This window comes from Amphiura filiformis, chromosome 16, assembly GCF_039555335.1.
Source record: "Amphiura filiformis chromosome 16, Afil_fr2py, whole genome shotgun sequence".
In the NCBI taxonomy this organism is placed as follows: Eukaryota; Metazoa; Echinodermata; class Ophiuroidea; order Amphilepidida; family Amphiuridae; genus Amphiura; species Amphiura filiformis.
The window spans coordinates 28,980,309-28,997,928 of record NC_092643.1 but is presented as its reverse complement, the minus strand read 5'-3'; the positions used below and the strand labels follow the sequence as shown (position 1 = coordinate 28,997,928).

Here is a 17,620-nt window from a genome sequence, read left to right as displayed (position 1 = left end):
TCCTGGGATTACCCACATCATTTAATATCATCAATTTCATCTTACAATAATATTGGTACTTACAAGAACCCAAGATACATGTTCATGTAGGTGGCAATTTTTCAACAAAAAAATAAATAAAATGATTCTCACAAAAGACATGATCCTCAACATGTCTGGTTGTCAATCATTATGACAAATGATGGCACAACTAGAACGACTTAGGAATATAGAAAGATAATTTCATGTGTAAAAGACAAGTGAAGAAGATAGAAACAATTCATTTCAGATAATATTCATATTCAACCAGAATATCATATATTTGTAAGAATTATCATAATATCATTTTATAATAGGTGACAGGATTATTGTATTAGAGATGTCATACAACAAACATTAATGTGCATGTACACAAACAACACATTTTAGAAAACCATTAACTCTCCAATAGATGTACGAAACATACCCAATTTCACCTGTCATATTTATCATAATTTACCAAACACATTATCAAAATTTTCAATCACTCCTGAGATAATCTAGGCAAATTCAACCTATATATAAAAACACATATTGATAATGGCAATATATTGTACACAATCATCTTATGTTATATAGGCCCATGTTAAATTTCTCATAAGAAACATAATGGTATAACATCATTCATAATGCGTGTCTGGTTGTCAAGCCATAGTAGAATGAGATACAAGCAGTTCAACTTGGGAACATGACCAACAAACAATATCATATATTAATAATGGCAATATATTGTACACAATCCTATACCATATAGAGACAAATATTCTATTTTTCATAAGAAGCATAAATTGTAACAACACTTAAAAGGTGTGTCTGTTTGTCAAGCATCATGCTACAATGAGATACAAGCAGTTCCACTTGGGAACATGACCGACAAGCAGTATCATATATCAAAAAATTTGATACATTGTACATCATTCATCATATAGGTACACAATCATACATCTTATGTTATATAGGCCCATATTAAATTTCTCATAAGAAACATAATGGTATAACATCATTCATAATGCGTGTCTGGTTGTCAAGCCATACTAGAATGAGATACAAGCAGTTCAACTTGGGAACATGACCAACAAACAATATCATAATTAAATGGCAATATATTGTACACAATCCTATACCATATAGAGGCAAATATTATATTTTTCATTAGAATCATAATTGTAACAACACTCATAATGTGTGCCTGCTTGACAAGCACCACACTAGAAGGAGATACAAGCAGTTCAACTTGGGAACATGACCAACAAACAGCAAATATTAATAATGGCAATATATTTTACACAATCATACATCATTAGTCATATAGGCCCATATTATATTTTTCATAAGAATCATAATTGTAACATCACTCATAATGTGTGTCTGTTTGACAAGCACCATGTTAAGTGGAAATATATAAAAGTTAAACTTGGGATCATGACCAGCATATAATATCATATTATATCAATAATGACAAAAATATATACAAGAGAATGGAAATACATCATTTCATATCCAAGACCATAACATGTCACATGTATAACCGATTATCAAATGAATGAAGATTTCAATAATACTTTCAATCATTCAGGGTAATTTAACTTTCAGTTTCAACCATCAAAATATAACAAGTATTATATCCAAATATTATGAATGCATTGCACACATCACATATCAGTAATAATATAAACTTTCTACTTCAGACTACCAGTGACAATTTGAGCTTTTATGGATGTATGGGCTATTTACCCCTTTCATGTGTCACATTCATCAAAACAACCACCATTTTTAATCACACCTGATACCACCAGAGTATTTCAACTTTACCAATTTCAGTAAACAATTTTTATTTAAATATAATAGATTACATATCCTATGAAGAAGGGTACTATCAAATATACAGTGTGTATTTGATTGTCAAACTGTATGATAGGAGATTGACAATATAACATGAGAAATATAACATCATCTCATTATGCACAATAGAATATGAAGAAATAACAATTTCACATAGCATGACAGTTCCATTCATGTAACATAAATGACAAAATTTATTTTCAGGATATAACACGATTTTGTTGTCTGAAAAACATGAAGGATGCATATTGTACACCACAACTTCATTTTACCATAAACACATACTACCTCAGACTACCAGTTCTTGTTCTGGTCTGCACACCCCTTGGTTGCATAGGAGAGCTGTGATGTCTTGATTTTGATTTTTGTTCTCTTCTACATTTCTCGACAATTTTTTCATCAACTGTTGGTATCTTTTTCAGGTCATCTATACCTGAGATCAACAACTTGATTGTTTTGCCAGGCGTAGTACTTGGAACCGAAGCAAAGATTCTCCCATCTGTGCTCCATGAAGACACAACCCCTGTTTTTAGATGTCTTAATCAGGAGGGATTGGTTTTTTCTGGTTAGGTCTTCATGGATTGTGATACCTGAACCTTTCAATTTAAACCTTGAACTGATTAGTTCATTTCTTGCGGCATAGCTTGTAAATTTGACAAGTATCTGTCTGTGCTTTGGTTTACCTTCGTCCTTGGTTACATTAATAATTTTACCAACTCTGTGACTTCTGTCAATATCTTGGTCTTCTATACAAACATTCAACTTTTCCTGAGCCAGTTTTTTCACAATTTCATTGGTGGATTCATTTAATTTCTCAGGGATACCAGACACTCGTAATCTGTTCCTACGACTGTACTGCTCAAGCTCATTTAACTCTTTTTCTAGGTTGGTGATTACATCGACCAGATCATCGTTATCTTTACTACTACACTCAAGAGCTTCTACTCTACCAAATAGGTCATGTACATCACTTTCACATTTTTCTAACCTTGGTATGATTTTTTCATCAACAACTTCAGCAATTATGGTTTTCATGAAGTTCCTGTACTCAGAACTTGCCATGACTTCCCCAATAAAACTACTGGCACTTATTTTTTCGGCCTTATCTTGATCAGCCATTATGATGTTGGTACAAGCAATGAATATACAGAAAACAAAATGCACACTATATTCCAGATGTGGAAAAATTAATATAAAAGGTATTACAATATTGTGACCATAGCAATCATAGGGATATTAAAATGTACAACATTGAGTTATAATAGTACTATACTACAACAACAGTATACTATACTACAACAACAGCATATTCAGTACAGTGTATAAACTTGTAATACAACATGCAGGTAAAGCTTATAATAAGCTTAACTGATTGCCATTGATTTTATATGGTCAGCCAGAGAGGCGTGAAAACACGTCTTACCTGCTTGACAACCAGACAAACAAAAAAAAACAAACACAAACATGAAGTAAAAGAAAACTGCAAAGCGCCACTCAATGGCTGCAAAAGTCGCCCGGGGAGAAGCTATGCATTTTTGAAATTTGAGGTGCAAATGACACCATTTGGTGCAATATTTTGTACTATTTTACATATTAAATGTTGATATATAGAATATTGGAGATATTCCTGCGAAGTTTGATTTGTTTTAAAAATGTTTTTAATTTTTTTTAAAAATCTACACGGCGCCGCGCGCCACTCGGGAAGCCACGGTGCGCCATATGTGGTGCGCGCTCCGCTATTTGCGGACCCCTGTTATACACCATTGACAATAATACAACAGAAGTACTATGAAACATACACAATATGTGACCTGCTACCACAAAATCAGCGTAAAGTCGCAAGGTGTTAGTCACTCAAAACGCCCTGGCTACTGCGTTGGTGTTCACTCACCTTTTAAAGCCACTAAGTATGTCTGTATGTCCTTTGTGAATGGGGGCACAATGGGCCATTCACGAAGGATAATACTACTGGCTTGTACAGGTGGCGGCAAACAAACTTAGCCCGCAACTTAGTCAGACCAAATATCTTGAAACCACCAACTCAACAAAATGAGCTTAAAGTTGCAGCGACTTTACACTGATTTTGTGATAGCAGGTCACATACATATACATTGTAGTCAAATTACCCTATGGAGCTGTGCAATAATTAGCTGCCTCCCTAGGGTGGGCAAATTTCAAAATTAAATGGCCTGCCCAAAAATGGAAACCCAATTTACAAACCTTAAAATGTTCTATATATATAATGCCAGCATATGGGTTTTTTTCCTAACCCTTAATTTTAGAGTATTCTATTTAAAAGATACCCCATGAATGTACCCCATCCCCTTCAAAAATTCCTTTCCCCACCAGGCGAGTGGTCTAGATTTCTTTTTGACATTGAGGGGGGGGGGGTGGTGTTGGAAAAAATTCTTGAAGTATAGGGAATCCATCACTTTTTGGCAACAGAATAAGTTACTGGTACAAATGCATGCGAAGCATGTGAAAAACTTTGCCATATATTGAGGCTAAACTGATGAAATATGGGGCAAAAGTGGAATTAAATCGCGCATAGCTAAAATGGCCAAATACGAGGTTAATTTCAAAATATTGGTGGGATTTATCCCCACCCCCGATCTACGCCTATGCAGGCGAGGGGGCCAGATAATTATTGCACAGCCCCTATGTTAGTTGCTCAGTAGGGTTACATCCTGGATTTTCTACCAGAAGTCATGTAGTTTGACTGAAATTCCTTATGAGCATTGTTAACACTTTTTCAGTAACAGCACACACACCCCTGCAGCATAGCGCACAGTATGTGTTCCAGTGCGATGTACGCTCCGGGTTGTTCCAAGACATACAATGACAGGGTAAATTCAGTCAAACTCACTTCTAGCAGAGAAACCCATAATCCACATATTCATAGAGCAATTATGGATATGCCTCTATATTGAAGTTACCCATGAAAATTGCATAAATGTTTATTTTAAAGGCACCCTATTTTGATAATCATTTTATTCTTCCTTTAATTATTTACACATGTACATTGTACAATAATCATGATTCCTGTTAATTGATAGCTACACAATACCCGGGCACAATACCTACACAAGTCTGTGCCATGATTAAACAAAACTGAGCCATTTAATAAATAGATCTATATCACACAGACTGGAAAATATACAGAACATCCACAAACAAGCAAAGTGCTTTATATGCTGTGAATTCATGCATATTTATGAGGGCCGGGCATTCAATTATGAGCATCTTGTGTTACGCAATGGAGAATTCTGTGTTTTCATGTCTTTCGCACTGCATGGGACGATTGGCCCTAATTTTATAATGTGTGATGCTGCCTGTTGGTGATTGGTCTGTATATTTTCTCATCTGCTACTACCATTTTTTGTATTGCAATATAAACATATAAAGTTGCCCACTTGTTTTGGCCATAACTTGAAAATAATATCAGCAACAAACAACTAATTTTGCTATCAGTTTATGCGATTCATTGTATTTACAAGGAATCAGCAGCATTTTATCATGGATTCGACATTTAATGATCACAGAAGCCCAAGTTTCATTGATACTACATGGTTGCAGAGTTGCCATTATAGTGATGATAGTTTTGTGTGTAAACATCACTTTACCATTCCGGGATGTGATTAAATAAGCTCAACCTCCTATACAGGGGTAGCACTAGAACTAAACACTCCAGTGTCCGCAGAGACCCCTGAACTTGCAGAAAATTTTAAAAACAGGGGGTCTGAATTATATTTTGGTGGGTCCGGGACCCCAAAAAGCAACCTAGCGCTACCCCTGCTCCTATAGTCCACTCCACCATGACTACATGTACCTCGAGTCACCAGCACTAGCTTTGAAGTTTAGCATGTTCTTTGTTAGCTTAGCATTACTTGGTGCCAAAATGCATCTATGTAAGTGAGAGAATGTTTTGATTGTAACACCTTTGTTTACACACATGCATACTGTATTAGCCTTTTAGAGGTATGGCGGACACAATTTAGGATGGTGCTGCACGAACTGGGTAAAGTCTTTTGAATTTGGCAGAGTTTACCCATATTGAATACTGCCCTCTTATTTTGTACATGTATGCCATGCTTCGAAAAGGCTAATGAGACATGCAATGGCCTCATCCTAATGGCATAGTTCAATGACCTCAATTAAACAACCATAGTGCAAAATTTGACTTCAAGTTTTGGAGTATGAGTTTTTGTACTCAAATTTTCTAAGGTCATACAATGAATGTGCAAATTATTGGGATTAAAGAACTGTGCCTTGATAGACGAGCATGTTGTGGATCCTAGTGAGGTGTATAGCTCAACTGTGCCTGTTTTCATCATTTTTGTAGGAAAAAATAAATACTATAGTATAACAAACATTTTTTGTCATAACATTATAAAATCTCTCATTTTGTTACAGCTTTAGCTTTTTTTAATAATCCGATTCCTCGTAGATATTTAACAATGAATGGTGTACAGGTTAGTGTGATTCCAATTCTTACAGGGGCAAATACTTTGTGTACAGCATAGGCCATGACAAAAGTACTAGTTCCTGTGGCAAATTTTGATGCTATTATTTCCTGGCTGAGGCCGATCTTGCTTAGGAGTGCTTGCACGTCAATACCACTGTAAAAATGGAAAGAAAAGCATTTATGTTCAAAAATTGAGTTAGAGTTAAGAAATTTACATAATCGCATTACAAATCGGACATAATATATCCTTGTGACTGTAAAAAAATTAAAATTAGGTCATCTTTAAATTCTGATTTGCTTGAACAACGATTTACATAAAACAGGTTACTTTCAAGTAAATTTAAGGAAAATAGTAATCCTTATTCATTCAAGTCATAAGTACTAAAAAGTAGGATCCATTGAGAAAAAAAAAGTTGTATGAAATCAGATACCTTTCTGATTTTGTGAGTTTTTCCAGATCCTGCAATAATTAAAGCCATTTAAAACAATCAACTTCCGTATTTGCTCACATCCCATACATTTTTGTAATTAATCCCCCTGGAATTGATGAGTTAAAAATCATCATTCGTGCTAGGAAACAAACCAAAAGTTTGATGATGTCCCTCCCTCTAAAGCAAGTTTGAAATGTTTAAAATTTCAACCCAAAAGATAAAACTTTGACCGATATTTTAAATAGTTTTTTAACAAACATATTCTAACTTTTTGACTCCCCTAAATGTAATGGAAGGACTTTCATAAGATTTCATCAAACTTTTGGTTTGTTCCCTTACAATGGTTGAGCTACTGAGCATGCATTTTGACTTAATGATCATAACTGGCGTACTGGCGTAAGTTAGGGTGGGGGGTTGGAACAGTATGTTATCCTGCTCCCAGGATGGCTATGCTAGGGCATTCGCCATATGCACACTACATTGTAACCACACACAAGAATTGCAATTTTTATGCTAATAATGAAAAACAAACTGAGGTTAATTTTGGATAGAAACAGATGAACACTAAAAATGCGATCAAATTCATCCCTATATTGGGCTATTCCAGTTGAAATCCATATACCTCCTGTTGAAGACATGACCTTCATCTTGCACACAGAGGGTGTAGATTTTAAACAGAGTCACTCATTCAGTATAGCCCCATTTGATACTACATCCCATGTGGAAGATTAAGGTCATGCCCAATCCCTCGGATTGACAGTACGCTAAAGATGATCAATGAATTAAATAGTTCAATTCCAACTTGCTGTCATCTGCTGCTGTATATTACGAGCAATGAGTAAATAGTACCGTTACTAGTAGGCTTATTTGTGCACTAACAATTGAGTAATAAATGTTAGCAAATACCATGATGGATGACAGTATTATGTAACATATAGCATGTCATTCATGGTTGCGCAGGGTACATACCAGGGTTCGATTTAACTTGTGTTGTGGAGCAAAATGTTCCCCATTTTGGACAACCTGCTACACAAAATATCAGCTTGTATAGCAATATTTTACAATGTAAACTTATGCTAATATTATAAGAACATCACCTAAATAATATTTTTGCTGAAAATTGCCAAGCAAGTTTTTCAAAGTAAATCGAACCCTGGTACATACATGTATGAGCAAGCACATGACAGTGCATTTGAGTCCGTTTACAAGTCCTAACCATTCACCATCATAAATCATGTACTAGTATAAAGGTGTGAGTGAAAAATATTATACAAGTATATCATGCAGCCATGCCAAAAGAAGTGCTGGTATTATTTTCACTTGCCTTAACCCACTTGAGCCTGGAGGGGAGATGAGGAGGAGAGGTGGTATTGCACCTGCCCACCCCCATCCCACTGAAGGGAGATGAGGAGGAGAGGTGGTGTTGCACCTGCCCACCCCACCCCACTGAAGAAAGATGAGGAGGAGAGGTGGTGTTGCACCTGCCCACCCCACCCCACCCCACTGAAGGGAGATGAGGAGGAGAGGTGGTGTTGCACCTCTCTTGTGGGTGTGGCGAAGGTAAAACAGAGAGAGTAAGCATGCACAAATATCAAAGCATGTCAAGGTAGTACAAATCAGCAAAGACCCCCATTAGGGATCACACTTCAGGTTGCAATAAATTAGGTGTTCATAAACTAGTTTTCATAACTAATATGTTAGTTTAATTTGAGTTCATTAGACCCAAAATTTTAGTTTCTGAGGCCCTTATTTTGCCTGTACATGTACATGTAAATCATTTTTCATCTCCCAAAATGTTGCGCTCCTCACCACACAACCATGTAAAATTTAAAAGACAAAATAACCCCACCCCCTCGCTGGTATAAAATATGTTTGAAAAGTATTTTGTCATTCTTAATTAATATTTTAATTAATATTTTAACATAAACACAAACAGCTGGTGTTTTGTCAACTCATTATGCGTGATTAGATGTGAGTACAGTACAAGAATGAAGCTGCAGATCTACCAGAATGCATACCTGATATTTATCAAGAAAATTAAGCAAGATGTAAAAAATAAAACTTGGCAGATCTTAACCCCAATATGGCTTGAGAGTGGGTTGCTTGGAGAACCCCTACATATGTGTTGCCTGCCCCTGCTGTGCTAAGAGTAGTCACACAGAGAGTAGTATTTTAGGTGAAGAGGAGGGTGATTGATGCCCAAGGGGCTGTTTACTCATAAGGTGGGGATGTGCTGCTCTAATGGGTAGTTTTTTGCAAGAAAAATCCCTGAACATCAGTCCCGCTATGAGAAATATTGGTCAATCAGCCTATTTTTAGGTAAAAATCCAAACATGGGTCCCAATTTGAGAAAAAAAATCCTTAAACGTGGGTCCTAATTTAAGAAAAATTGGTCAAAAACTGTCAATCAGCCTTTTTGTACAAAAATCCCTAAACATGAGTAAGGGATTCAGAGTTCCAGCAGCACACCCATGTCAAAATGTAATCGAGAACTCCCTCCGCCTGCCTCTGGCACATTGTACCCCACATTGCATGTGGGTGTGGCAAGGGGAAAAAAGAATGCCAATATGTAGTGACTGGCAGGCACAGAAGGGGACCAAGAAGTACTGAGGGCCAGGGCAGCCTTACTGGTTGTCAGTTAAGGCATGAGTGGACAACCAACACACGCATCACGCATGTGACCTCTCCCTGTGAATACACCCTTGTAGCAGTGCTATATAAATAGCTCCAACACCTTGTACTGTTGTACATGCATTCCATGGTGTTTTGGGGTAAAAATTTATGGTTGTCTATTTTAGACCATAATTACAGACTTTTAATATTGACCCTAATAAATATAATAATAATAAATTTTGGATTTATAAAGCACCTTTCTCCAGATCTTAGAGGACTCAAAGCGCTGTATTTTCGCTGCAATGGTGAATCATCACAATCAGATCGCATCAACTAGGTTGCTGCCGACGCCCTTCCGATCTTACCGAACATCCTTGCGTGTTATCCACCAATTATCTGTGCAGCTCCCCAAATTCCATTGGGTGAAGGAAGTTTTGATAACCAAACAACTAATGGCCCGAGGGGGGTTTGATCGGAGGTGCCTTATTGTGTTGACCACCCGCCTCGCTCAAGGGGAGGCACCCAAGCAGTAGCTTTTTCTGGAGTCCATGATTGATTTAAGTTTAGTACTGTCTACAGGTACACGTAGGTACCGGTAAGGTTAGGGTTAAGTGCAACACAACATACATTGTACAAAGAGCAAATTAAAGCAACATTGATCACAGAGTTAAAAATCTTGTTTTGAATTCACAGATTAGTGACACGCTGATCGACATATTGCCAACTAGTCTGAAATTTAAGCAATTTTCAAAAAATTACAAAAACATTGACTATTAAAATGTAGACTGGGAATTATTTGGAATGTTTATGAAATAGGCACAATTTTTTATGTCTCGTGGTGCCATAAGATATTTTGTACTGAAATCTAAAATGGTAGCCTGATACAACCTACATTGTATGCCCAAAGAAGGCAAAGATTGGCAACTCTGTTGTTAAAAGGGAATAAACAAAAAGATCGGTGATGTTCTATAAACGCAAACTAGTTTGTTACATGGCTGGTTCGATTCCCTCTAGCTGTCCTACTTAAAACATAATCATTTATGTTGAAAATTCTGTATACAGTCCAACCTCTCTTATCCGACCATGATAGGACCAAACATTGGCCGGAAAAGTGAAAAATCTGGATAAGTGAATTATATGTAAAAATTTGCTGCACTGAATGTCTGAAGTGCTAACAATGCAACAGCCAAAGTTTACTCAAAATGGGGTAATAACACTGCAAGATGGTATTTGAGTGCTATATGCCACATGTCCTCCAAAATGCTTCAGTGAATTCGGTTTATCCTTAGTGCAAGAGAGCATGAAATACTATAGGATTAGAGTTAGGGTTAGGGTTTGGATTTAGGATTAGGGTTAGGTAATGGTTAGGGTTAGAGTTGGGATTTGTTTGGTGCTCTCTAACAGGAGCTACATACAAATGTATCATCCGTTTGTTCAGATTCGCCAAAAAGGTTTTGGTCATTTATCAAGAGTTTAAAAGTCGATTCGACAGGTATTCCAACCTTGAAAAGGGATGGCAAACTTGAATCAGAAAACAGATTCAAGGTCGAGATCTTAAACGATCAGTTTAAGTCGGTTTTCACCGATGAAAAACCAAATCTTCCCCAGGAATCTGATTTGCATGTTCCCAGCATGCCAGAGATCTTCATCTCTACTGAGGGAGTTGCCAAGTTGCTTAATGATTTCTTACATGAAGGATACACCGTGAATTCAAGCTGGACTGTAGTCATTTATACCCTTCATTTTACAAATGCAATTTGCTCTTTTTGACCCCTCCCCTCCTAGTGAATCTAGTTTCGTTTATAGGACACCACTGATCATTTCGTCAATTCCCTAAGCATGAAAGCAAGTTAGCAATAATCACCTCGACACTGCCAAGTAGAAACTGCCTAGTGATATGAGTGAGATGCATATATGGAATACAATCACCGTTGACCCATAATCTCGCACCGCAAGCTTCAGTCTCTGCCTCTGACTCACCTGCCCTCCGTCACCGGGGGCGTCTGTCGAGTAATATCGTCTGGGCGCATCCTGCTGGACATCGCTCATCTGCATCGGACCAAACATTGAATTGGTACGGCAGTAGCGTGTGCTTCCGGGAAGGCATGCTCCCTGTAGAACACATGCTATGTCCTCAGTCCATGGTTCTGCTTTGAAGCCAGTTGGAAACTGACAATCTGTAAAGCTGGTGGGAGTGGTTGTGAAATCACGCATTGATTTGATATCATAAATCGGAAGAGGTCTCGATGTGGTGTGGAAATTCCTTACTTGAACTCCTTGGTTGATGTCAGAGAGTTCCATCTTACCAAACATGGAATTTGTTCGGCAGTATCGCGTGCTCCCCGGTAAACAAGTCCCTTGTAGTATGCAAGCCATATCGTCAGACCACGGTTCGTAAGCCACACCAAAACTGCTCATACGATACATGCCGGATGTGTGAAAGTACTCCCGGTGCACACCTTGTTTTACCCTCGCCAGATTTTGTAGTTTCATTATCTTTGGACTGCTATTTGTGTTTTTCAACTCCTGGAGTCTCTGTTTTAATAGTTTGCTTGCATCCGCTGGTTTGACGGCCTGGGCAACACGCTGGTAACCCTGGAGGATGGTCGGTACACGATGCATGATGTGAGGTCAGTAAGACAAGTTGTATGAAGAAAAGTCTGTTTTAAAACTGGACGACACAGTTCATTTGTTGGGTATTTTATATGTTGTTGAATATGGTTATCTGGAATTGGAAATCAACAGAGCAAACACAGATTAAATATTAACTACACATGACGTAGCACTTTCTGATAACGGAATATATACATTATAATTTGATTGTATCTAGCCTAATAGATATATTGTACACAAAGAAATCATAACAATTACATGTAAAAATTGGATCAAATCGTAAATTGCGATAACTATATAAACTGTGATATATTCCATTCTGCTGATCAGCTTGTAATGGGACTTGTGGCATCGTGGATAGATATAAAATGGCTTACACAGTCAGGCGCAGCACCTATGCATACTGCATATTGCGTGACCGATGCAGTCGCACACTTTTGTGAATTTACTTGGCTAGAAATTGGGACTTTATTATAGACTCGTGCAGTAACAAAAACCGAATAATTATCACCAATTACAAGCTGATCAAAGTATGTAAATAGGCATAAAATAAAGTTTCAGTAATCAATCAATCAATCAATCAGAGAAATGAGAAAATCAGAGAAATGAGAAAATCATCAGAACAAACACTGAATATTACCTATCCATGCATGACATTGCACTTTCTGGTAATGGCATACGCATTATATTTCCGTTATCACTTGCTAGCTTGTAGTCAATTGTAAACTGCGATATAACGAAATTAAGTACTTGCAAAGTCCAATGGTACTATGCAATTTTACTAAACAAATGTCACTATTACAGGCAGTTCAGAAGAGTTGACTGTCTACATGACATGATAGTTTTTCTCATTCATTCATTCATTCATACCGGAAAATCAACAGCGAGAGCAAACACAGATTAAATACTACATGTAGTATTATCTTCCCATGACACAGCACTTTCTGATAACAGAATATATATGATTAGCTTATACATTGTACAAGTACAAATGTAGCTTGTAGTGTACAATGCACACAAAGAAATCATAACAATTACAACTATATGTGATGACAACTGGTGAAACTTGAAGTGAATCAAACTTCAATAGTAAATAAAATTGTGATAATTATAAAAAGTGCAGAATACTTATAGTAAGAATTCCAATTGAATGAACACAGCTTTCAACAGCTGCACTCGATCCAACCGCGATCGTATATCGCGTATTTCAAACTACAACGCGAACACACGACCTTGGATACAATGCTAACCAATCATGAGTGTGTTGGCATGGTTGATTCACTTTAGCGTTACTCACGCAGTCGCTGCAGCTGGCGTACATCACGCAGTGTACGCAAAAATTTGTCACGCTATTAAAAGCTGCGTTCATTCAATTGGAATTCCCACTATAAATAGATAGGCCTACAAATACAAAGTACAGGCTGGCAGTACCGGTGCAATAAGACTGCTGGAATCACAAAAAAAGATGGTTATTCTCATTCAACATTATATTCTACCATCGAGATATCATAGAAGGAGAATCCACGAACCCAGTTCCCTTTGTACTATGATGGTTATGAGTCGATACTGAGCAATCAGATATGAATGGCGCACTATCGATTTGGTAAGCTATTAATCTATTGAGCTTGGCCGGTTATGAACCACTGTTATCGCGACTTCTAAGCAGAATGACATCATTTTTACCCACAAAGCATTGTGGCCGTGACCATAAACAAAGGAAAACAATTTACTTCCGGTAATTTTATAACGCCAATATTTCTTATGGCCAAGCTTGGCGGATCGTAGAAACAACATTGCCAGTCTTGGAAAACCTTTCCAAATCATTTCCACTGGTTTAAAAGTCCCGCAGACACCCGCCAGTATTACTAATCACGATCAGAAAAAATACATAAATTCACCGTAACTTTGGAAGGAAAAGGGGGAATCATCAGGTTTTCGCTAGTAAATCAACTCGGAAACACAATGGCGCAATCGAAGATCATGTGACCCGATGCAAAAGGGCACTAACACCATCAATTTCGATGCGGGTCACCTAGAAGTCGGTTTAAATTACATTTTAAAATAGATGATCGATATTGTCGCATAACGATCATAAACATCAAAACCGCCGTGTTTGAGGGACTGTACTGATTAAATCCATTCAAGTGATGACTCGCATTGAATAGCGTAATCGGCTTAACCCTATTGAGTGGATTAAGATTTTTCTGTGGAATCTCCTTCCATTAGTAGCTCGATGATTCTACGTAAGTACATTCCGTGTATAAACAATCAATTAATTGTGCTTGTCTGATGACCTTTGAAGAAACATTTTAGCTTTCAATTTGCTGACATCACACAATGTATGCCATGGTTTGCTGGTTGGTTGGACATGCCACACATATTACTCTTTCTTTGAATTTTAAAATTTACATTTTAATAAATTCAAACAAATTTATCACAACATATTATGTCAGAATTGTATTATTATTTTTAAAGTTAAATTGATAACACTGGATGTGCATAATTAAAATGACATGTATATTTTTTGTTAAAGATGTTCATTTTTTAAACTTTTAATCATTTTTAAATGTAATTTATTTTTATTAAAGGGGCATTTAAGTGATCCACAGCCTCATCCCCCACTTTTCCAAAAAAAAAAAGTTGAGATTTTTACACCACTGGATACCTCTGGCTACATAATGTTTATGTACCAAATATTTCTTGCAGCTTAATTAGTTTAGCAAAAATATCGCTAAATTTGAATTTCGTTCTGGTGCACCAGAGCGAAATTACAACTTTCCCACATGTCTATGGTAGTCAGGGTCACATCACACACTATAGGTGGCGCTATTCATCCATAGGGAAGTGCAATGTGCCTGTACAGTCCAAAAATGGCTTTACTGTGGGGCTCAATGGAAAAAATTACTAAAAATTAATTTTGACAACCAAAACCTAACTGATGTTGACTTATGTTGGTACTGGCATGATACTGGATTCATAAACTATCACATAGTGCAATCCATGTTCCACCAAGTTGACACTCGATTTAGCTCAAAAGCAATTTGTGTGTAAATCAAGACCATCCAAAACAGCTTTCTTACAGTAAAGAATAGGAGGTCATCTGGGGTCACATACAGTAGTGTACATTGTACATGTGCCTGCTGTCACAATTTCACACACAAAATTTTGGTCAATTTGGTGACATTATTTTTGTCTGTAACTTCAAAAGTATATGCACTAGAAACATGATTGACTCCTTATTGTTTAGGTAATTTGATTCTCTTTCAAATGAAAGAACTTTCAGCTAAAAATATTGAACTTCAAAATTTTATGAACATACCTATCTATGGAGCAGTGTAATACACATAATCATGCATAACTTCATAAGCATAAAATCGGAATCAACTGAAATTTTGGAAATAAGCTTTTTTTGTGAATATCTACTGAAAAATGTGATAAAAAGAGGATGCTAGGATCACGAAATCCTCCTTTATAAGACCACGTATGTGTGCTAACTTAAGGCTATTGGAATTAATAATACCGGGTACCGATGAATTTTTATAACTGTTTGTATGCGTGTTGTACGAGTGGCAATCAATAAGTTTGTAGAACAAGGTACCGTACTTGAAAGAGGACTAGCCAAATTATTTCTATTCACTCTTGAACATGGTCACTGCATATACCTTAATGCACCCATCATAATTTTTCTTGATTTCCCCACACCATACAGAGTTGGAACAGTTTGCCTGAGCATACATGTATCATCAACATCATCAACATGAAACTTGAAAGTGCATAGCCAGGCATAATCCCAACTACTTTCATCCAAATTTCAACATTAAAAGAATTATGAACCTCCGGTGCAAAAAAGTGCACCGCTGTCCGACCGATAGCAACGTACGGTACTCTAGCATCGTGTGCAAATTCGAAGCTACAGTTCTCGAGTAAACTAAGGTGGGCACAATAAGGTTTTTCCAAGACCCGACAAGACAAGAGGAGAGCGTGGCCTAGCGGTTAAGGCGTAGGACTGTGAATCCAAGGGTCAAGGGGTTCGAATCCCAGGTCTGGCTCTAAGGCACCACTCTACTTGCTTCGTGCTTCGGAGGGAACTTTAAGCTGTCGGTCCTGTGTACATGTACATGCATATTTTCTCACATTCAGTGTTCGAAATAAGCACTTATCCTCTTGTCCAAAAATCACTGGGGACAACCATATTGAGCTATGTACTTATCCCCTGGACAAGTTGCAACCACTATATTTTACCTCCATTGCCACGGCATTGGCTCCAAAAGTATGACACATTTTGGGGACAACCAAAATGTATTGAGGACAAGCATGCTTATTTTTTCTGTGTGTACGCTGACTACGCTTGTAGACGCTTGGCGCACAGCTCGGACCACGGAAGTTTAAAGAAATTAACTTTACATATATGAGGGAGGCACTTTATTATTACAAGGAAGAAGAAGAACACAGTGTCACTCACAGGTGAATACAGCTACAGTACAGGTACAGTAACTTGAGTAAGCTTAAACTTTTCAAGACTTTTTTTCACCGACTGTCATTACTTTGACCCGTTAAATTATAGCACTGAGAATGGGCACTGATCATTCTTATTCACATTTACTTACATATATATTCAAATAAAATAAATACGTACCTCAAATTCTTCCTAAACATAAACGCAGCAGAATTCGCAAAATCACTCATCATGCTTCATGAGCGTGTTTTGGATCGGCTGACCGGTCATGCCAATGAACTTTTGCATAACAGTCGCTTCTACAACTAGCCTCACGTCGCACGTAGCAAAACAATGTATTATGTTATGCATTCGTTATCCACCTTGTAAAAGAGACTTTTAAAGGAAAACATACAGGGTGATAAGGGTGAGTAAAAATAACTATATTTTGTGGGCCAACATGATGAAACACATCTAGGGACCGTTCACAAACACTTGTATTATAAAGGGGGGGGGCCTGATGCAAAAAAAATTATCACAAAATTTTTTCTCGGCCCCCCCCCTCCTTTTGAGACCTCAAAAATTTCAGGCCCCCATTTTTGACATGAAAATTATGGGTCAACCCCATAGAAAAGCATATAAAATCAATTTTCCCAGGAAAATTTGTGGTCATTTTTTCAGCCCCCCTAGTACAAGGAACTTATACGATGTCCGCATTCACAAACTGATACTTATTAAATGGCGAGCGGTCCGAATTTTGAGCCATACAAGTTTACGTGGTGAACTAAGCCCCCCCCTTAGGAGGGTCATAAATTTTCAGCCCCCCCCAACAAGTGTTTGTGAACGGTCCCTAGTTTGACAAATGTTGAATGAGGGGCTGTGCAAAAGAGGGGAAAGCAATTTTGACAGGTTGAAAGGGGAAAAATATATTGGGCAGTCAAAATGGGAAGAGATTTTTGGCACACATTTTGAGTTGCACAGTAACAGTATAATATGATTTTGAAAATAAAAGTCCAATTTTAATATTTGATCAGTTTTGGGATAGGCCTAAAAGTCAAAAACATGCGTTTGTTAGCAAATTTCCCGGGGCAAATTTACTATTCTATTTTAAAAATCCAGGGAATTTTCGTTCCCAAATTTGTCATTTTAATCATTTTAATGACACACTACTCTTGTCGTCCCCATATGACAGATTGACAACCC

General features: G+C 37.3%; 1 protein-coding gene across 1 annotated transcript; it reads right to left on the bottom strand.

The window, feature by feature from the left end:
• Nucleotides 1-4,445: 4,445 nt before the first annotated feature.
• Nucleotides 4,446-16,723, bottom strand: LOC140135845 (uncharacterized). The gene is made up of 3 exons (XM_072157484.1): nt 16,619-16,723; nt 11,234-12,094; nt 4,446-6,479 (listed from the first exon to the last, which is right to left on the bottom strand). Exons 2-3 carry the CDS (start codon nt 11,989-11,991, stop codon nt 6,260-6,262), a joined length of 978 nt encoding a protein of 325 aa, XP_072013585.1. The 5' UTR covers nt 11,992-12,094; nt 16,619-16,723; the 3' UTR covers nt 4,446-6,259.
• Between the last annotated feature and the right edge of the window lie 897 nt (nt 16,724-17,620).